Source organism: Quercus robur, chromosome 6 (genome assembly GCF_932294415.1).
Source record: "Quercus robur chromosome 6, dhQueRobu3.1, whole genome shotgun sequence".
Classification (NCBI taxonomy): Eukaryota; Viridiplantae; Streptophyta; class Magnoliopsida; order Fagales; family Fagaceae; genus Quercus; species Quercus robur.
The window spans coordinates 23,093,916-23,117,028 of NC_065539.1; the positions used below are offsets into that span (position 1 = coordinate 23,093,916).

At 36.9% G+C, this 23,113-nt stretch overlaps 1 protein-coding gene across 1 annotated transcript; it reads left to right on the forward strand.

Annotated features, from left to right (window-relative positions):
- The first annotated feature begins 15,555 nt into the window (after positions 1 to 15,555).
- LOC126733305 (WAT1-related protein At5g64700-like) lies at positions 15,556 to 23,002 on the forward strand. Its single transcript, XM_050436542.1, has 7 exons — positions 15,556 to 15,795; positions 15,902 to 15,964; positions 16,146 to 16,262; positions 21,087 to 21,339; positions 21,590 to 21,748; positions 22,002 to 22,153; positions 22,599 to 23,002. The coding sequence occupies exons 1-7, from the start codon at positions 15,623 to 15,625 to the stop codon at positions 22,768 to 22,770; spliced, it is 1,089 nt and encodes a 362-aa protein (XP_050292499.1). The 5' UTR covers positions 15,556 to 15,622; the 3' UTR covers positions 22,771 to 23,002.
- Positions 23,003 to 23,113: the final 111 nt, after the last annotated feature.

The window sequence follows — 23,113 nt, forward strand, 5'->3', positions numbered from 1 at the left end:
CCCTAGAAGCTCAGAAAATAAAATCCATCCCTTTATGTTCTATCCCACAACCTGATATTCTTATCTGGCCAAAAGAAAATTCAGGTGTTTACTTAGTGAAATCTGGCTACAAAGCTCTATGTGATGAAGATTCGCAGAACTTGGTCCTTCCTCAAGAGGCAGTAGCACAAAAAAGCAGCACAAAAAACCTTCTGGAATGGGATATGGAAGTTGAAAGTACCAAGTAAAATAAAGAACTTCTTTTGGAAATCTGTTTCAAATTCTTTACCTACAAAATCCAACATTGTCAATAGGAAAATTTTGCAATACTCGATGTGTCATATATGCTCATCAGCACCTGAGAACGTGGTTCATGCTCTCTAGGGTTGTGAAAGAATAAAACATATTTGGTCTCAAGATTTTGGTTGGGTGGATTGAATAGCAGCAATTGATATTCCTTTCAAGGACCTAGTTGAAAAAATTCATGAGAAACCTCAGACTTTGGCACTCTTTGCTATCACGGCCTGGGCAATTTGGCACCATAGAAACAAGTCTCGATTGTGGGAATACTCGATGCCACTAGATAGAATTGCTACTTATGCAAAAGACTATATCCAAAATTTGAAGAGCCTGGAATATAGAATGGACATAGAGTAGAGTTAGAAAAAATGGAGTCCTCCACCACTAAATTCTTACAAAACCAACTTTGATGGGGCTATGTTCAATGAGTCGAGTGAAGCGAGGATTGGTGTTGTTATCAGAAACTGTAAGGGAGAAATCATGGCGGCTCTTTCAAAAAAAATTCAAGAACCACAATCTGTTGTGGCCTTAGAGACGCTAGCTACTAGAAGGGTAGCCTTCTTTGCCCGTGAATGTGGTATTCAACAATCTTATTTCGAGGGAGATTATGAGTTTGTGATAAATTCTCTAAGACATGAAGAGTTGCTCCATTCCTGTGTTGGTAATCTTTTAAAAGATAGACTATCTTATGCAAGCTCTCTTCAGAGCTTTTCCTTCTCTCATGTCGGTAGACAAGGCAACTCCGTTGCCAATGCCTTAGCCCAAAGAGTAAGGCTTTTTTTTCCTATTGTAGTCTGGATGAAGTTTGTTTCTCCAGACATAAACTCTTTTATTTTTTCGGATATTTTGTCTTTTGAGTAATAAAGCTTAAACATATTCCTTCTCAAAAAAAAAAAAAAAAAAAAAAAAAAAAAAAAAGAAAAAGAAAAAGAAAAAGAAAAGAGGCTTCAAAAGACATTTTCATAATTTGATGGTTTTGGGGGATTTATGTTATTTTGATGGTTTTGGGTGGTATTTCAATCATATTTCATGTTTTGAAGGTATTTTGGTCATTTTTGTTGGTTAGGGGGTATTTCAAAATTTTTAAGGATATTTGATCATTTTGGATATTTTTGGGGTATTTATGTCATTTTAGATATTTGCTTGGTATTTTAGCTATTTTAGAGGTTTTCAAGATACTATTTTTGTTATTTTAAAAGTTCCACAAAGAGTTTTGTCATTTTGAAGATTTTAGGGGGATATTTTAAAGGTTTTGAGAGTATTTTTGTTGTGTTGGAGAATTAGTTAGGGGCATTTCTATCTTCCCCTACTTCCTTTTTATTTTATTTTATTTTATTTTATAAATTATATAATTTTGATTTTCGTATTTAACCATTTTGGAGTTTTATTTTGATCATTTTGAAGACTTCAAATATTGATATTTTCGTCATTTAAAAGGATTTGAGAAGAGGTGGTTTTGAATTTGTGAGGGGAGAGGGGTTTCTATTCTCTTGAAGGAGACAATGCTTTACACTTCTTTATTGGTGTAAAAAAAATTTGGGATGTTAATGATTTTGGTTTGATTAAGTTTTTCAGCCACCTCAAACACTAAAAAATGAGGAAAATATTTTATAGCAAAAAAAATGGAAAGGTGAATTTCACAATTCTATTTTATTTATTACTTTTCCTTAAGAAGCTGAACAAGTAAAATTAGAGGCAGAGCTTCTTCCCTCTCCTTCCCTACCCCTACCCTTCCCTTTACGACTTTTTTAATTAATTGTTTTTTAAGGTGCAACTAAGGTTGGCTTATACAATTTGAGACTTAAGAAAAAAAAAATTAAATGAGTCTTTTTATATTTAAATAATATTTAGTTTATTAACCATTGATTTAGTCAATGTATTATATTATATATTTTTATATAAAATTCATTATTTTTACTATTTAATATGACTAATACACTTGAGTGATGCTAAAGATACAAAAAACGTTTACTACATAAGTCATACAAACTAACGTGTCACAAAAAAAGAAATTTAATTCAAACATTCATTATATTGTTTAAGTGATAATAATTATATTCACGACATATTTGTTTGCAGGTTCTTTGTAGTACAACTTATAGTAGTTTTAGTAATTTTCATTTGCTTAATGGTGATTTGGTTGGATTTATATTAATATTTTTTTAGGATGTTAAAACTAATACAAATTTGTGGGGTCCAATAATTTGTGGCCTTGGCCCATTTTTACATTGGGGCCCAAGGCCCGAGCCAAGGAAGGTTATAGCCGAGGATAGGTAGCAAAAGTCCAAATAGTCTTGAGACGCAGCCGAGGATGATTCTGTCCTCGACATATCCGAGGTATCCCTAGAAGGAAGGGCAAAAACGGTATAGGAACAGTTTGGGAAAAAATCTAAAAATATCTAGGTCAATAAAGAAGGGTACGCTGGATAGTATAACGACCAAGGACAAAGAGAAAGCTGCCCTTACTGCCATTCAATACTCTGCACCTGACAGAGCCATACTCTTCAGCTTTTACAACCACCCCCAACCATTCTAGGTATGGGCTGATGGGACAAGTATCTGTCTTGGAAAATCAAACCCACACGTGGACGTTGGATAAGAGATACAGGCTAGTATAAAAGGAAAAGTAAGCATCCAGAGGAAGTGGCTGGGAAAAATGGCCAAAAACCAGAGCCTCCCAGCCCGCCTCCAGGAGAACGACTCCTAGGGCGAACACGATTTAATTATGTATGAACACCACGAAAAAGCCATCGTCTGGTGACCAAGGCCTAGCCTTTCAAACCCACGCTCTATAAATGATATTGTTTGGGCCTTTTTACGTGCGAACCCAGTATCGTTTTGGGTTGTTACAAATCGTGTCCTTACAATTGGCGCCGTCTGTGGGGAGGCTTGTGTCCTAGCACAGGTGATGGGTTGAGATAATCACTCACATCATTTCCAACAGCCGGGTGTAGTGTTTTAGCGTAGAGTCCCACTAGGGGCTACGTTTCTTCACTAGGGGCTGCGCTTCGTAGCGTCAGCAGCGCAGATGGTTCTAGGGGTTTGGCCGAGGAGCTAATCCCCCTAAACCAAGGTCCCACGCCATAGTTGGCGCCGTCCTTACAACTACTTATCAAAATCAAGTTTTGGACAGAACCAAGGTATTGCATGGTCCTCGGACTCAAACCTATGGGGAAACTAATTACTTAGAAATCAAGTTTTGGATAGAACCAAGGTATTGCATGGTCCTCGGACTCAAGGGGAAACCAACTACTTAGATATCAAGTTTTGGACAGAACCTAGGTATTGCATGGTCCTCGGACTCAAACCTGTGGGGAAACCAACTGCTTAGATATCAAGTTTTGGACAGAACCAAAGTATTGCATAGTCCTCGGACTCAAACCTATGGGGAAACCAACTACTTAGATATTAAGTTTTGGACAGAACCAAGGTATTGCATGGTCCTCAGACTCAAACCTATGGGGAAACCAACTACTTAAATATCAAGTTTTGGACAGAACCAAGGTATTGCATGGTCCTCGGACTCAAACCTATGGGGAAACTAACTACTTAAATATCAAGTTTTGGACAGAACCAAGGTATTGCATGGTCCTCGGACTCAAACCTATGGGGAAACCAACTACTTAGAGAAGTCAGCTACTTAGGAAGAATTCTAAGTCGCTCAGTTCTCAGACCAAATACCAGCAAAGGTTAAGGCTATGAAAGTTATTGGGAAGATGGCAAAACGCCTTATTACTCAGCAACCTACAGGGACTGTACATTTTTGGGTTATATGTCCTCGGATGATTACTTCCTACATGGCATCGAGCATTCAGCCATCACCTCGTTCAAATTTGGGGTATACAACCCCTTTTTTTAGGTTGGTCTTATTATACACGATACCTCTAATAAGTTCATAATAACATCTTTTTTCTTAGTAAGGGATTTCGGCCCTAAGTATTGTTTTCTCAGGTCGGCGTCATTGTGCCAGACAACTCTAATAAGCTCATCATAACATCTTTTTCTTTTCTTCTTAGTAAGGATTTGTATCATTTGTTCAAATCGGCATTATTATGCCGGATAGTTTCAATAAGCACAGAGCAAGATCTTTTTATTAACTGGGATCTCGGCCCTAAGCATCGTTCACAGTATTTAAAAAAAAAAAAAAAAAGGTCACAGGATAGTACGTCTATCCACGGCATAACCATTTCAAAAAGAAGAGATAGAATATACGAAATAAAGAAGTGACGACCTTTATTAATATAAAGAGGTATTACAGCGTACAACGAAGGACTTAAACAAGCCTATATAGAAAACAAGTTACAAAAACAATAAAAAAAAACAAACAAACAGCCAGAAATCTTTTTGAGCTCTGCTCCCAAGTCTTTCCAAATTCTGCCCCAGTAGCATCCATATTGAGAGGAGGACCTTCCTTGGTGGGAGACGAGAAGAAGAGGAAGAAGGAAAAGCACCAGGATGGATCTGGTGATGGGAAAGAAGAAGAAGGAGAGGCAAAAGGAGGCACCAGTGAAGGAAGAGAGGAAGAAGCAGGGATACTTTGTCCCTGCGTCAGTCCAGACTCCTAACACGTTGGTGCCATGTTAGCTATGCTCATAAGAGAGCGGCTGGTACTGATAATGGGTGACCCCAGCTCAGTCGCGCCAAAAGCTTGACGCGACGAGTCCCTGCTTCGGATTTTGGCTGAAAGGAGGATAAGAAGTATCTTGAGTCTCTGCCATCCCTGTCCTGATCGAGCCATTGTGAGTTTCACAAGAACGTAGCATTTCTGGGAAGGGTATGGTCTCTTCATTCCCGCTCCTATCTTGGACGTATCACAATTCAAGGTGTAAGCGAGCGGATAAGGGAAACTCTGGGGGAGGCTAAGGGTTTTCAGACTTTAAAAGGATTGAAAGGTCTCTGTGTGAGGGAGGTAACCTCTTGCTTTCCTTCTTATATGAAGGGCAAAACGGGAGGTATTTAATCTGTCCAAATTTCCAAGAAAATTTGTAAACGAGAATATGCCCACTTCACTTCCCAACACCGTCAATAACCGTCGAATTTAAATGGTCTCGTAAAGGGAAATCATTAAAGGCGCATTTCGGATAATGAAGTGGCAGGAACGCATCATGAATGAATTCAAAGGAATGTCTCGTAGCCCGGTATGTTTCCTGGATAGATGAATAGACACCCACATTGATGAAGGGCAGATCTAAGCAGATCGCAATAAAGGCGTGGCATTACCAAAACTTTCCTCTCCAACCAAGAGGTCGGACAGCAGGATTTTGAGGGGCTATTGTGGGGTCCAATAATTTGTGGCCTTGGCCCATTTTTACATTGGGGCCCAAGGCCCGAGCCAAGGAAGGTTATAGTCGAGGATAGTTAGCAAAAGTCCAAATAGTCTTGAGACGTAGCCGATGATGATTTTGTCCTCGGCATATCCGAGGTATCCCTGGAAGGAAGGGCAAAAACGGTATAGGAACAGTTTGGGAAAAAATCTAAAAATATCTAGGTCAATAAAGAAGGATACGCTGGATAGTATAACGACCAAGGACAAAAGGAAAGCTGCCCTTACTGACATTCAATACTCTTGTAAGGTTGAATTTATTCAACCATCTAATTGGCTTTATTCCGTGCCAAATTTGCTTGTAATTCAGCATTTAGTAACCCTGTATTTAGGTGGGTTTGTTGTAAAGGTAGTGAGTGAGATAGAGTGAAGATTGCTCAAGAGTGTGCAAGAAAACAGAGTGTCACGGCTGGGACTCGCGGGTGGACTCGCGGCTGCAAGCCGCCAGAAGCTGCACACGTGCCAAGCATGCTGGAAGATGAACAGTTATGCTAGCTGGAGCACTACAGGACAAAACAGGACAACTGGCCATACGGTTAACTCACGACTGGATCTTGCGACTTGGTCAAGCCGCGAGGTCAAGCCGCGAGCCACCCCTGTTTTGCCAAAACCTGACGTTTCACATTCCTCTCTACTCCAGTATAAATACCCCTTTAACCCACGATTGAAAGAGGGCTTCCAGAGAGAATTTTGAGAGAGAAACCCTAAAGAAAAACCAGATTGTTTCATCCACAATCTATACCTTAGAATCTCTTCAAATTCCCTTACTCTCTTCCTCTCCATTGTCAAATCCTTGAGAGGCATTATACCAAACCTGGTTCTCACCATCATCATCTCTGTGAGACAGTCGTTTGGAGTTCTGGGAAGCAGTTAGGAAGGAGCCAATCTTCATTGGTTGATGCTACGGTCTAGTAGCGGAATCCGGGAAGCTAGAAAAGAAAAAGGTTCGGCGCAACCTCGTTGGAGCAAGAAGCTTGGAGGGCTTAGGTGCACTGGGTAGATTAGGCTTGGAGGGTCTATTGCTGTCCTTGTATCCCAACTGTATTTTCTAGTGGATTGATTACCGCTTGAAGGGCGGCGGAGAGGTTTTTCGCCGAGGACTTCGGTTTCCTCTTCGATAACACATCGCGTGTTGTCAGTGTGTTTGCATCTTCCTTCCTCTCTATCTCTGCCTTTACATTATCTGCTGTGGTTTTATTTTGTTATGGCTTAGATAGTTTATAACCAATTTCATAGTATAGCATGTGTTAAGTTTCCGCACACTAGTTGTTTGACATATTGCTTGTGTTGGTTAAGTTAATTTTTTGGGGGTCTAAACGTTCAAAAGTGTTTTTGTACACGTTTTTGAACTTTCAATTGGTATCAGAGCGGGTACACTGCTGTTTGGTTTCATTACCATTGTGTGATCCTTGACTCCCTTTTAAGATGGATAGGTCTCAATCCCTAAATGCACCTCCATATTTTGATGGTAGTAATTATGCTTTTTGGAAGGTCTGTATGAGAGCTTTTCTGTGTTCTATTGATGAATCCGTTTGGGATGCTGTTGAGATTGGTTGGACCAAACCTGAGGTAGCCAAATCCACATGGGATAAGGCAGCACTTGCTGCATCTAATGCTAACAGTAAAGCACTCAATGCTATTTTCTGTGGTGTGTCTCCAGATGAATTTCACAGGATTTCACACATTACCATTGCCAAAGAAGCATGGGAGATTCTGGAAACCACTTATGAAGGCACAAAGAAAGTGAAAGACACCAAGTTACAAATGCTGACCACTCGGTTTGAGGAGCTTAAAATGAGTGAGGATGAGTCTTTTGACTCTTTCTATGGGATGCTAAATGAGGTGGTTGTCAGTAAGTTTAACTTGGGGGAGAAAACGGAGGACTCAAAGATTGTAAGGAAGATCCTTCGATCATTGCCAGAAAGTTTTCGTGCTAAAGTGACAGCCATTGAAGAGAGCAAGGATCTTGACGACATCAAAGTACAGGAGCTGGTTGGTTCTCTGCAGACTTATGAGATGTCGCTGCCCAATCAACGGAAGAGTAAATCCCTTGCTCTAAAGACCATTAATGAGAAGGTGGAAGATCAAGACTCATCGGGAGAAGATGTGGTTGACAAAGATGTAGCCTACCTTGTCAAAAATTTCAGAAAGTTTTTGAAATTCAAAAATAATGGCAAATTTGATGATAAAAGAAAATTCGAAAATTCTGGAAGGGAGAAGAGGGATTTTAAAAAGAAAGATGGAAAAGAATCCCAATCCACACAAGGTGTCACTTGTTTTGAATGTAACGGGCATGGACACTTTAAGAAGGAATGTCCAAATTATTTGAAATCGAAAGGCAAAGTGTATGCCACGACCTTGAGTGACTCAGACTCGTCTGACTCAGAGTCTGAAGAGAGCTGTGATGGAGAGGGGAACTATTCAGCTTTTATGACTATTGCTCATGTTGAGTCGTCGGATGAGTTGAATTTGCTTGTACGAGACCTTGGAGAACATAGTGATGATGAATCACTAGGAATTGTTGAAGAATCAGAAGCTGAAGAAGAAGAAAGCACAGCAAATCTTCAAGAGAATTATAACTCACTCTTGGAGAAGTCGGGTGAATACACAAGGGTGGCCAAGGCTGCTGTGAGAAAAATGAAGAAGGTTGAGGAGGACTACAAAAGTCTCCTAATTCGATATAGGGAGGCCAAATGTGAGATAGAAACACTGAATGGTGAATTGTCCGAAGCTTACACAAAAGTGAGATTTCTTGAGAATGAGGTTGTGCAAGCAAATGCTAAAATAGAGAGGGTCACCACCAAGAAGCTAGATGATGTTATATCATCTCAAAAGAGCTTTTCAGACAAATCCGGACTGGGATATACCGGAGGAAGTAGTTCATCTGGAAATGTCACTAAAGAAGTGAAGTTTGTAAAGGCCAAAGATCCAGTTGTAGATGACCTTACTGGTGTGAAGCTCGAGGTGGAGAAAAAGAAGAATGTGGTGGACCAACGGATGCTGAATCATCGTAATCAGTCTGTGGGCAGGTCTGAATCTCGTGCCAAGTCACGTCCATGACCACAAAGAGGTCCTAGAGGAACGTATGTGTGCCATTATTGCGGACTTCAAGGGCACACTCGACCAAATTGCCAAAAGCTGAGAGCAAAGAACATTACAACTCCTCAAAGGTCAGGAGGACCCAGAAATGATAGAAGAATTTAGGCAGGTGATCAATCTAGAGGTCAAAATGGAGATCCCGGAATGATGAACGTGATGAAGATGATTGGTGCATTCACCAACTGCTTGGAAAGCCTCTCACGAAGGTTTGAAAGCCCTAACTCCCGTACCCAATCCTATAAGGAAATCACCCCAAACGCAAGTGACGTGCGGGTGAATAAGGGTACTCATGCATAAGCATTACAACATGTCCATGCATTAATACTTCCTATGCTTTGTGACTATGTGTGTTTGGGAAGCTTGCTGTTTTTTATGTTGGTTGTTTGCTTGTCTTCTTGTGAATATTTCTTAATTCTGTTTTATCAATCTTTTTGTTTCTTGTGTCAAAAATCCAAAAATCACATAAAAATTAGAAAATCAAAAGGCTTGATTGACTTTGTTGAGTTTTGTCTCAAAACTTGTTTTGCCTTGTACCTTTGTGCTAATGGCTTTGTGCATTTTCGAGCATTGCTTGTTTTCATGCACTCATATCACTGTGGGATAAATCTTGAAATCTATGTGATTGTTGTAAATAGATCTTCAAACTTGTCATGAATGATTAGTGAATGGTTATGTTGATCTTGAGACATGCATAGACTTGTGTCTATATATCTTCCCACTTTTTAATTTTTGTTTTGCTAAAAAGAGCTCACCAAATGTAAATCTCCAAATGAAAAGAGATATTGAGCTGCAAAAGCCTGTCGCACATTCTAGTATTTGACTAGGAAAAAGGGTAAGCGACCTTATATTAAAAGTGATTGTTCATTCAAAAAGGCCAAAGGCCTGTTCTTCAAAGAGAAATGTTATATATCCCTCTCACAATGAGAGATGATTGCCTCAAAAGATCAAAAAGATCAAATGTTATGATTGAAAGTGGAGTCAAATGAAAAGCTCCAAGTTTTGTTATCAAGATGTGTGGGAGGTCATATATACATATTTCTATAATTGAGATGGGTCACATGATCTAGTGCTAATTGTGTATGCCTTGGTTGAATTGATCATTGAAGCTTCACATTAGACAAAGGACTATCTCATTGTTGATATCCACACACAACACACAAGTTTATGTTCAATAAATGCCATATTCATTTGTGTGATTGTACTTGATAAAATATGTTTTCACATGCTCAATCTTTGTTAATTCAAGCACAAAAAGATTTTTGAGTGTTTTAGGTGTTTTTGGAAAGTATTTTGTTTGAAAAATCTGAAAATTTCAAAAATACAGTATTGCCCTGTTTTGGCGGCTCAGTCGCGGGTATGTCAAGTCGCGAGCCTCAGTCGCATCTTCGCTGGTCATTTTTGGCGACTTGTTCGCGAGTGGAAGGTCCAGTCGCGAGGTTCACTCAGAGATTTTCGCGGCTCAGCTTGCGACTCACTCGCGGGTAGATCTTCCAGTCGCGAAAAACACTTAGAAAAATTTTCCAAATTTTTTTCTTGAGTGCTTTGGCGGCTTGAGCTGGCGACTGTGTGGCGACTTAATCAAGTATCGAAAATCGCGTGTTTTGCAGAAACAGGAGCAGTTTTTAAACTTTTTCAGTTTTTCCCTCGAACTTTTGTGACTGTTCATCTTCTCTCTAAACTTTCTCCCTCCCAAACGCTCCGTGCTCCCATTTCCAATCTCCATTGTTGCATTCTTGTAGCTTAAAATCGTCAAGTTACAGGTATGGGTTTTCAGTTTTACACTCTTTTCTACTTGATTTTGTGTTTTTCTCTTTGATTTTTCGCATATGGTTGTGTTTTTTAAAATGGGTTTTTGTTTCGGTTTCTGCTCCTTGTTCTGGCTTTGCTTGTAGATGCTGTTGCTATAGTTTGTGTTGATGATAGTCATATTCTTATTGCTCTTCATCTTTTGCTTAGCTAAGTTTTTTTTTATTTCAATCTGAACTTTGAGCTGTTGAGTTGTTTCTATTGGTTCATTTTAAGGTTGTGAGCTTTACCGTGCTAAATTTGCATGTTTTAGTGTGTTAATCTGTGGGAAGCTTCTGTTAGGCTCAATATACTGTTTGTGTGTCATATCATTTTTCCATTATCTGTCTCAATGTCATTTATCTACCTTTAGGATAGTTTCACCATGTTGCTCATGTGTTTCCTATCCTAGACTTGGTTTATCCATGTGTTTGAACTAAGTAGCTTGTTGTTTAAGTTTTTAAAGTTCATTTGTATGGTTGATATCTCTTTGTTAATTACATGGTACTGACTGGTTATGCACATATATTGCTCTATGTTGTTGTGGCCTTTTCTGATTGTTCACAGATGGCTCCCTCACCTTAGAAGAAGAAATCTACTGCAAAGAAGGCTGACAAAAGATTAAAGATGGATTCTAAACTGTTTAGGTCAGTTCACCACTTTGAGAGATACAAGGATAACTTCTTGAATGCAGGAATCATTCAAGAGAGATTCGTAGATTTGGAGGACTTAAGGTAAACTTTTATTCCCAGCTATTTTGAAGGAAGAGGATGGGAAAAACTTCTGAGTGGATTCCCTGTTGTGTGTGAACCCTTAATTAGGGAATTTTACTCAAATGCTGTGATAAAGGATAATGAATTGAGTTGCTGGGTGAGGGGTAAAGAATTTGTCTTGGATGCTCATGTCATAGATGATGCATTAGGGCTTGAAGGATTAGATGATGAAGAATTTATCAATTACAAGGATAGGAGTGTTTCTATTGAAACAGTTCAACAAAAGATAGGTGGGCAGAGAGAAGGGAAATGTTTGAATACCACTGCCTTTTCAGTGGACATGAGGTGCCTTACAATAATTATGATGTTTAATCTCTATCCCATTAAGAAATTGACTACAATCAATTGTGCTAGAGCAGTCTTTCTGATGGATCTCAAAGAAAAGAACTTCATAGACATAAGTTCCCACATTTATGACATCATTGTGGATGAGACTAGAACAACCTCTAGGCCTAAATTGATCTTTCCCAGTTTGCTAATGAGGATTTTTAGAAGTAAGGGTGTTCCAATCCCTCAAGACATCAGTCCCATGTCCACACCCTCTGCAATCAACAAGCTTACCTGCAAAAGGATAAGTGTTAGGCTTCCAGGAGAAGAAGATGAAGGTGATGAAGGAGAGGCTGTCCCAATGGAGACTGAAGCAGAGGCAGCAGGGCTTGCATCAACCTCAACACCTAGGAGGAGTGGCAAAAGACACAGAGCTTCAACTTCTGCAGACACACCTCCAGATGCTTTCCAGATCATTCTGGAAAGGCTTGATGGGATCAGGGCAGTCCAAACTGAGCACTCTGACAGGATGAGAGCCATGCAAGACCAGATTGATGTCTTGGCTGCCAAACTTGACAGCTTCACAACTCAGCATGACCAGTGACCCTTTGGCCATTCCTGTCAAAAAGGGGGAGAAGTTCATTGATGATTGAGAAGCAGAAAAGCAGCTCTTAAGGGGGAGTAATTAGTTGAGGGGGAGTAATGTGTTTATATATGTTTATGATTTGGGTATTTTAGTGTTTCTATGGTTTTGATACACTGTGTTTTGGTGTATAGCTGTTCCTAACTCTTATCTTATACTCTTGGTTTAAACTTTAATATATGTTGATGATGTTTATTCAGGAAGTTACTGTTTTGTACCCATATGCTTTTGTAAGCTTTTAGGGTTAATGTTTTATGCATAGTTTGTAGGCTTTATGGTATGTACCTTGCTTAAGTGCAGCCTTTATGCTATGTTGAAATCAGTACTTTAATCTAAATGTTTTGCATTTTGGTTTTTGTACTGTCACTCTTGTGCCCTTGTAGGATTGTTCCTAGATGCATATGCCTTGTGTGCTATGCATTGGTTGAGTGTTGAGCATACAAGTGTCTTGCCTTGTGCTTGTTAACTTGTATGTCTTTGTGTTCATTCCAAGTGAGAATGAGCACTGTGATCACTACCTTGTGGTGTTCACTTGGTTGATCAAGCCATGGTTTGTATCTTACTCCATCTTTGCTTGATCACATTCTGCCTGTTTCATATGCATTTATAATTTTCTGCTTACAATGATCATAGTGTATTGTTGTGTTTCAGGAGTATTATGTTCATATGATTCAAGTGCTTCACAGCTTCTAGAGTTAGGTGTGAGTGAGTTTTTGTTCAACTGTTCCCAACTCACATGTTAAGTCTAGAGTCTGTTTTAGGGTTTTGTCACGGAATAGCCAAAGGGGGAGATTGTAAGGTTGAATTTATTCAACCATCTAATTGGCTTTATTCCGTGCCAAATTTGCTTGTAATTCAGCATTTAGTAACCATGTATTTAGGTGGGTTTGTTGTAAGGGTAGTGAGTGAGATAGAGTGAAGATTGCTCAAGAGTGTGCAAGAAAATAGAGTGTCGCGGCTGGGACTCGCGGGTGGACTCGCGGCTGCAAGCCGTCAGAAGCTGCACACGTGCCAAGCATGCTGGAAGATGAACAGTCATGCTAGCTGGAGCACTACAGGACAAAACAGGACAACTGGCCATACGGTTAACTCGCGACTGGATCTCGCGACTTGGTCAAGCCGCGAGGTCAAGCCGCGAGCCACCCCTGTTTTGCCAAAACCTGACGTTTCACATTCCTCTCTACTCCAGTATAAATACCCCTTTAACCCACGATTGAAAGAGGGCTTCCAGAGAGAATTTTGAGAGAGAAACCCTAAAGAAAAACCAGATTGTTTCATCCACAATCTATACCTTAGAATCTCTTCAAATTCCCTTACTCTCTTCCTCTCTATTGTCAAATCCTTGAGAGGCATTATACCAAACCTGGTTCTCACCATCATCATCTCTGTGAGACAGTCGTTTGGAGTTCTGGGAAGCAGTTAGGAAGGAGCCAATCTTCATTGGTTGATGCTACGGTCTAGTAGCGGAATCCGGGAAGCTAGAAAAGAAAAAGGTTCGGCGCAACCTCGTTGGAGCAAGAAGCTTGGAGGGCTTAGGTGCACTGGGTAGATTAGGCTTGGAGGGTCTATTGCTGTCCTTGTATCCCAACTGTATTTTCTAGTGGATTGATTACCGCTTGGAGGGCGGCGGAGAGGTTTTTTGCCGAGGACTTCGGTTTCCTCTTCGATAACACATCGCGTGTTGTCAGTGTGTTTGCATCTTCCTTCCTCTCTATCTCTGCCTTTACATTATCTGCTGTGGTTTTATTTTGTTATGGCTTAGATAGTTTATAACCAATTTCATAGTATAGCATGTGTTAAGTTTCCGCACACTAGTTGTTTGACATATTGCTTGTGTTGGTTAAGTTAATTTTTTGGGGGTCTAAACGTTCAAAAGTGTTTTTATACACGTTTTTGAACTTTCAACTCTGCACCTGACAGAGCCATACTCTTCAGCTTTTACAACCACCCCCAACCACTCTAGGTATGGGCTGATGGGACAAGTATCCGTCCTGGAAAATCAAACCCACACGTGGACGTTGGATAATGGATACAGGCTAGTATAAAAGGAAAAGTAAGCATCAAGAGGAAGTGGCTGGGAAAAATGGCCAAAAACCAGAGCCTCCTAGCCCGCCTCCAGGAGAACGACTCCTAGGGCGAACACGATTTAATTATGTATGAACACCACGAAAAAGCCACCGTCTGATGACCAAGGCTTAGCCTTTCAAACCCACGCTCTATAAATGATATTGTTTGGGCCTTTTTACGTGCGAACCCAGTATCGTTTTGGGTCGTTACAAATCATGTCCTTACAAAATTTATTACAAAAAATTTACAAACTGATATGAAAAATTAATGCGATCTTGTGGCAATCTAACAAGATAATAAATAAGTATTTGAATTATTTTTTGTGGTCAATGACAAACAATTTGTAAAATTCATGTAATAAAATTTATAATATTTTTAGCATCACTCAAATTTTTTTTTTTTTTTTTTTTTTTGACATTCTTACAAGTGGAGGAAAAATAATACAACTCACATTTAAAAAAAAATTCACTTATTGCTCCCATTTTGGGGGCTTTTCTCTAGTAGGGCCCAAGGTGCAACCATGCAGTGTAATGGAATACTATCTTTGACGCAAAAGGAAAGTAAAAGCACCAAACAAGCATATTCCAGAAATTGGCTGTTTTTTACTATTTCTTTTCTTCTATTCCCTCCCCCTCTTTTTTGTTGAGAAAAAATGACTGTTTTTTTTTAATTTTTCTTTACTTATACTTTCATTGACCTCCTAATTATCGGAAAGTGAGGGTTTAAGAAGCTAGCTAATCAAATACCATCTCGATATTTTCTCAAAAAAAAAAAAAAAAATTACCATCTCGATATTATGATTTGAATCTTGAGAAAAATCTTTAAAAGATGTGTCAAAGAATGAGTTAATTTAATTTAGAAATGGTATGCTTAATTAAAAGATTTCCTCATAAAAAAAAATTCTCTTGTTTTAACAGCTATATCGTATACAATTTTTGGTTTGATATATAGGAGGTAGCTAGGTACGTACTCATTTACATGATGCCCCATTTGTCTTTTGTATACTTGTCTGGAAATTTGGACAAAATGGACAACAGTGGGAAAGAATATCAATGTAGAGGATCCAAAGCCTTACAAGAGAAAATACCCATGTTGATCTTAAGGGACAACTAACTTTTGGAACTTCTGCATGAGTGGTGAATAGTTACACCACTAACACCTTTTGGTGGCCCCTTAGTATTAAAGCAACTTGGTATCTTCACCACACAATACACACGTCATAATATAGGAGACATGTTCTTTTCATTGAGCGTTCCCTTGAATATTGTCCACTAATAATGTTGATTTTAAATTATTTATATATATAAGCCATTTAGCTAGTTTTTACCTTACTACTACTTGAACAAGTGTGACTCTAGCTAGGTTTTAGGGTTCACTTCGCCAAAAATGAAGGAAAAAAAGCCTTTTTTGATTGTGATTCTTATACAAGCAATATATTGTGGCATGTTCTTGCTGTCCAAGGCTGCATTAGATGGTGGTATGAACAATTTCGTGTTTGTTTTTTATAGACAAGCTGCAGCAACTATTTTCTTAGCTCCTCTCGCCGTATTCTTTGAACGGTATTAATAACAACAATAATATTACCCTTTTTTTTGCTTTTCTCCCTAAGTTTATTTGGTGATGAAAATGGTGAATGAATCTTGGTTATTTTATATTGGGCTCTAGGAAAAAGGCGCTGCCCCTATCATTGGTGACCTTCTGCAAGATCTTTCTTCTTTCTCTATTTGGGTATGTCCTATTTAATTTAATTTATTTCATTTTGCTTCAAAATTTTGCTTTTCATTATTTTGCAGTCACCTACTAAGAATGAAAACCATTATTACATAACCACATATTGGTGGATAACCATGACTAAAACCTTAAAGAAAAGCTTTCATGCGTGGTCTTGTTCTATTTTTTCCAATTTCAGGATCGTTTTAAGCCTGGATATCTATGGCATAGCTATTGTTTATACATCAGCAACATTGGCTGCAGCAATTACAAACTGCCTTCCAGTCATAACTTTTTTCTTGGCAGTATTACTCAGGTAGCGTTCTATTGTAACTTATTTTATAATTCATGTTTCTTTTTCTCCAAAACTATAATATGGCAACTTGTAGTTTAGTGGTATCATCTACTGCTTCTCATGAAAACAATCAAAATTTGATTCTTCTCACCTTCGTTCTTGTAACCATTAAATTATAAAACAAAAAATATATATAACACGGTATGTGGGCTGACAAATCTCATAAACGTACAAATATATTACAAGTTTGGAGTATAAGCTAGCTCTGAAGTCTGTGTAGTAGTTCTAAATGTATGGAAGTTTTGTTCTGTTTTTGTTTTTGTTCTAAGGGTACTTTGTGGGAAGGCACAAGATGATACGGCTACAAACCGTATTAGCTAGAGGGAAAAGATTTCTTCATGGAAATGGAAAGTGTTGGATTTGGATGGACAGTTTTAAAAATATAATAAAATAATTCAACGATTCATAATAAAGTAAGAAACTCACGATCATATGAATTTTAAAAATAAACACATGATGTGCATAATAATAAAATTACTTATAGCTATTACTGATATGTGGCTTGGTTGGTGTACAAATATCTTACTCTTCTTAAAGGCGTATTTTCTCACTAACATGTGAGAATATTCAACATACATCTAAACGATGCAGCGGTTTCACTAGCTTATCTCTCCAATGATACAAGTACAACAGTCAAACACATCTTCCCACAACATAACAATGCCCACTCTATAAAGCAAAAGCTCCACCAAAGAAACATATATTTTCTCACAACATAACAATGCCCACTCTACATGTATCTCAATAATTCTAATCTATATATTCTTCACGGTTGGCATGGTTCCTTTATCTAGAGTTAAAATATTTGTGAGTTACATGAAAACTTAATCACAAAATAATGGACAACAATTTACAAGATATTTCGTAACAATTATTTGTCTTAATGGGCTATATTATATTTCATAATAAATTTTATAGTCATTATGAAAATAGCCAAGAGCCTTGTGGATTAATTGACATAGTGTTTTAGGGTTCAAATCTCCGCTCATGAATCTTATTTAGTAAAACAGTAACCTCTACTCTAGAGTCAATAGTGATCTTAAATTTGAATTATTAAGAATTATTACTCACGCATAAAGGTCTAGATATTGACATTAACTTTTTTAAGCTGGCATGCTTCAACCCTAAGTTTAATCTTGGTTTCATGAATGCTCCAAAGCATAATCTCAAATTCTTATACAGCTCCATTGCGACACTCGTATAGGTAAAGTTTTCGTGGGTGGTTTTGTTATTCTAACATTCCACTCGTACAAGTTACAAACTAGTTTTGCATTGATTGGTTGAGTTAGATATGCCTTGAAAGTGTCCGTAAAAATCTCATGGTGACAATTGGTTGAGTTGTCTCTTGATGTTTGATGGAATTTTCTTGTGTCTTCTCAATTCTTAGAGAAATGACATAATAATCTAACCAACTTGTATATATCTCATTTATATGTCAATTTATAAAGTATATATGTGGATAGTACAATCAAGGCTCCAAACATAATGAATTTCCCAAATGAAAAAGGGGAATAGATAGGTATAATTTATCGTCTAATTAGATTTGTAGAGTGTTATGAAGCTCGATTAGTAGCCAAAGGTTATATAGTAAAGACTAAAGAGTTGACTATGAAGAAATATTTGCATCTATATCAAGAATGAGTTTTGTTTGGGCTCTCATCCTTATCGCATCTTCTAAAAAATGGTCTCTTTATCAAATAGATGTAAAAAATTGCATTTTTTAATGGTAATACTTAGGAGGAAGTTTACATGCATCGTCCCCTAGGATACTCTCATAAGCTCAATCAAGTTTGTAAACTTTGCCTTGCCTTTTGCAGTCTTAAACAAGCACCACATGCTTGGTTTGAGAAGTTCTGACAAACTTTGAATCGTGTTTGTTATTTAGAGAGATTCCTTGTTTAATTTTTCAAATTCCTCTCCTTATTTATGTTGATGATATGATTATCATCAGAAAAGATATTTAGGGTATTCAACCCTTGAAACATCTTTATACTTAATTTACAATGAAAAGTTTGAGATTTCTCTGATATTTCCTGGGTATTAAAGTTTCTAGTTCACCTAAAAGGCTACGAATTTTTGTAATCCAGGTATAACAATGACATCATTAGCCATGCACGTTTAGATCGCGGTAAAATGTCAAGCTCTGGCTAACAACTGGTGTTCCATTGTTGAATCCTACTTTTATTATTAAATTAGAGCCAATAAAAATTTATTATCTAGAATTTGTCGTGAAAATATTGTGAATATAACACTTCATTTTAACTAAACTTAAGAAATTCAAGACATAATAGAAAAATGTTTCTTTATGTATAATGCTTGACATATGAATGAGATATATACAAAAAAAGAAAACAAAAAGAAGAAATAAAAGACAAAAAAGAATGATATCCGAAGTAGAAGTATTATTACTTCATTGTTCTCTTACAAAAATGGGTACAGTTGTATGGACACGGCTTGTATCCAGTATATATATATGTGTATTAGATATGTTGAGATACAGATATGTGTCCAAAATTAAACATATATTTACATCCTAATTTGTTCAATGTAACTTATGCATTGTACATAAGCTCCTCCCTAATTATATAAATCAAAATTGTCTTATAATATAAGACAAAATAAAAGACAAGAAGAAATCTCTAAAACAATACTAACTATTTACCTAATTCTTCCTCCTGTCTTTCTACTAACTTTTAGAGCATGCATTTAATAGGTGAGGAAGCTACATTTCTCTTAGAGCAAGACCTAAGTACAGTACTAGAGGTTGTTCCTTAGATTCACCATTTAAGATTCTGCCATATGAATTTTTTCTCATGAGATGGAAATGTATTTTTTAGTTAAGTAGTCACATGACTAAATCTTAAGAGACGAACCTAAGATACTGCACTTAAAGTACTGTACCTAAATTTTATCATTTCTCTTAACCCCACTTGGATTAATTGCTCATTGTGGCACACAAGAAAAACATCATGTGTGGGTCCCTTGAATTTTTGGAATATCTAGTGAGATGAATACCCCCACATAATTGAACTTTGGAATTGCAACCCAAATTAGGCAGTCTCTGTCCAAACTAGCAAAATTCTAAAACGTTAAGGGCACCTCCACAAAATTGCAAGAGCGACAAAATTTATATTTATAGCAAAGATCTTCTATTTACAGGCGTATCATATCTAATAAGACATAGATAGAAAGTTCGTATATGCCACAACAGAGAAGCAAGGCCATATGTTATTCTATGATTTTATTTTGTGATGTGTATCTTCTATTTTTTTTTTAAAAAAAAAAAAAAATGAATTTGATGCATATCTTCTTGGATTATAATGGAGCTTATTTTTTACATTGCAACCAAAATTAGGTGTGATGTCTCGACCAACCCCATTTTTGTCTATATTCCTCCTTGTATTATATCAATTAATAAGATGAATGCTTGGAGCGCAAATGGGCGAGAAAACCACCCTATACAAATACAATATGACATAAATCAACTTGTCACAAATCTCTGTCCACTTCCGCTGATCATAGTCGAACATGGCTTTTGCATTTCAATTTTGTTTTTGGATGAACACATTTAACGAACAGAAGAGGCCGGCTGCTTGATGCATGTAGAAGGAACTTTAGATGGTAAAAACAGCAAAAATAAAGCCAGATTTAGTGTATAATGCTAACAACCTTGTTGCTTAATTGACATTTCTTTAGTATTTCTAAGGAAGATGTCCTATATTCAAATCCCTCTATTAACAATTGAATTATCATAAAAATGAAAAACACGCTGAAATGGTTGTCATTTTTGAAATGATAATTAAAACAAAGGTTAATATACTCTTTAACAATTTAAGCCCCGCCATCCTCCTTGGTAGGGTACCAATATATTCTTTCACTTGCCAACTGTCAAATGGCAAAATTTACACCCTAATTTTTATGCATGTGATGCGCTAAGTTATCCACTTATCTTAACTAACACCATTAATACACACACAGAAACTCCAAAATACTTTAGAGGAATATATATATATATATATATATATATTTGTGAACTAGTTAAGAGGATTTTTTTTTTTTTTTTTTGAGAGAAAAAAAGAAAGTGATTAAGTAAGAGAGTTTCAACCTATGGCGTTCGCTCTTGATAATAGCTCTATCATCAGACCAAAACACCAATCGGTTTTTGGTGTATATGGAGATTAAATCTCAAATCTCTTATTCAACCATCAAAAACTTTACTAGTTGAGCTAACTGGAATTCACAGTTTAGAGGAATTAAACACACGAGTATACAAAAAATATCTCCCAACCTTTATAATTTCCCACAATTAAAGTTCAAAGAAACCAAGATCTCTTGACGTAAGATACTTAGATACTCAAAGATCACTTGAAAAATTGTCATTCACAATTCTACAACACACATTGCTCAATTACAAAAGATTACATTGTTTTCTGTTACACAACGCATACTCTCTATTTTTCCAATACAATTTGCTATTGACACCCCCAATTTATACTAAGTAAGACAACATAGTATATTGGAGGATGCTTTTCATATTAGTAACAATGAGAATCTTATTTCTTATCCACAATAAGAATTTAAATCTGATTCATTAGCTATTTTATTAGTCAAGTTAGTTACTCCAAGTCCAAGGCAAGCTTATGTTGTTTGCTTAGTATGTAGTAGAAGTCCACTTTAAATACACAGAAGAATCATTTAATGCAGAGCTTATGTTCTTTGATTAGTATATAGGAGTCCATTTCAAATATATAGATAATTCATTTAATGTGGAAAGCTATGATATAGGATGGAGGTGTTGGAGTTGAGGACAATTGCGGGGGTTGCAAAGCTTGCAGGTATACTATTCTGCATAGCCGGTGCAGCGACCCTTGCTTTTTACAAGGGACCCCATTTGAAATTCTTGGGCCAACATCACCTCTTCGGTCACCCTAAACTTGAAGATCACCTTGTTCATCTTCCGTCGAACAAAGCGTGGATAAAGGGCTGCTTCCTCTTCCTTATTTCCAGCACCTTTTGGGGTCTATGGCTTGTTTTGCAGGTATGTAAATTCTTTGCTTCTTGTTTGAGGTGTAAATTTGCCTAGTTAGAATTTTATCGTGAAGCAAGAGCAATGTTTTTCATGTAACCGATTCACATGATCTCGATGGGTAATATATGTCATACATGAAAGATGTTTAAGTTGTGGAAGACTCCTAGCATTGACAGTGTGTGATTGCGTAGATATATAAATTTCTATACACACACACACCCCCCAAGTAGTAGACTTATTCTTTTTTTCTGGGATGCAGGCACCAGTTATGAAGAGCTACCCTCCAAAGCTTCTCTTCACTACTCTTCAGTGTTTTTTGAGCTCCATTCAGTCATTTGCCATTGCCATTGCTTTTGAAAGAGACCCTTATCAATGGAAGCTGGGTTGGAATGTCAGACTCCTAGCCGTAGCTTACTGTGTAAATCTCCACTACTACTTTTTTCAATCATTTCCCTATTTTGAGACCAAAGAGATTAAGGAAAACGAAACGGATGCGCGGAATAATAACATAGTTATTCTGCGATTTCAAACAACCATTAGCTCTATAAAACTTTCTATATATACTTTCATATCAGATAAATTAACTGAATTAATTGTAATTAATTTCAAATCATTTCACTAATTTATACATAATAAAGCTAACAAAACTAGTTGAATTTATTTTCTGGCAGGGAATTGTGGTGACTGGCTTGACATACTACTTGCAAGCATGGGTTATTGAGAAGAAAGGACCAGTTTTCCTTGCCATGTCTACACCATTGGCTCTGATCATGACAATGTTCTCTTCCGCAATTCTCTTAGGCGAGATCATTAGCTTGGGAAGGTAATCAATTCTTTACATAAACCAAATCCTTGTCACAAAAATTGATGTCTAAGTGGGCAAATTAAGATCAGGTGCAATGTCCTGCTGTGTGCAATTGCTTTCAATTGCTGAGATTGAGAGTTAAAAAAGCAAATTTCATTTTTGAGTTTTGAATAAAAATGGTTAGAAATAGTGGTTGATAACTTGATATCTCTTCAACAATATAATAAATAGATATTTTAATTATTTTTTAAAATCTATATTAATTTTTTATATATTTCAATAGTAAAATTTATAAAATCTCCAACATATTACTTAAAAAAATATATATATATATATATATATATATAATATCTCCAACATTTAATACTTATTTAATAATTTCTATTAACAGTGAATGACACTATTCATTTTATTATTACTTTCAGTTTCCATAGTTATATACGTTATCTTCTTGTTTTTGTAGCCTTCTAGGTGGCCTCTTGTTGGTTGGAGGGCTATACAGTGTTTTGTGGGGGAAAAGTAGAGAACAGAAAGTAAATGGTGGGAGTAGTTTAACAGTTGAAGAAGGAGACAAAGAAAGTTCAGAACTAAAGGAAGAAGTGGCCTCTAAAAATCCACCACCTCTATTTGTGTAACTTATTGCCCAAGTCTTATAGTTTAGTTTAGTTTATGTTTTTTTAGGGGGTTCTTGGCAACGCAAAGTTGGTCAAGTTCCCATAGGTTTTTATCAAGATTGTTTCTATGTTTGTAAAATTGTAACGTTTTTTCGTCTTCTTTCTTTTTTTATTTTTTGAGCTATATGTGTTTGTAATGCTGAATTAAAGCCTAAAGAATAAATATAATATGTACTTATGGTTTTTAGGAAAATTATATAATGCTTTAGGAGTATCATAGATATATATTATTCTTTCTCGCATGAATAGTTAGTTTCATCATATATGATAACTTTAATAGTCTGTTTGGATTGAGGAGAAGTGA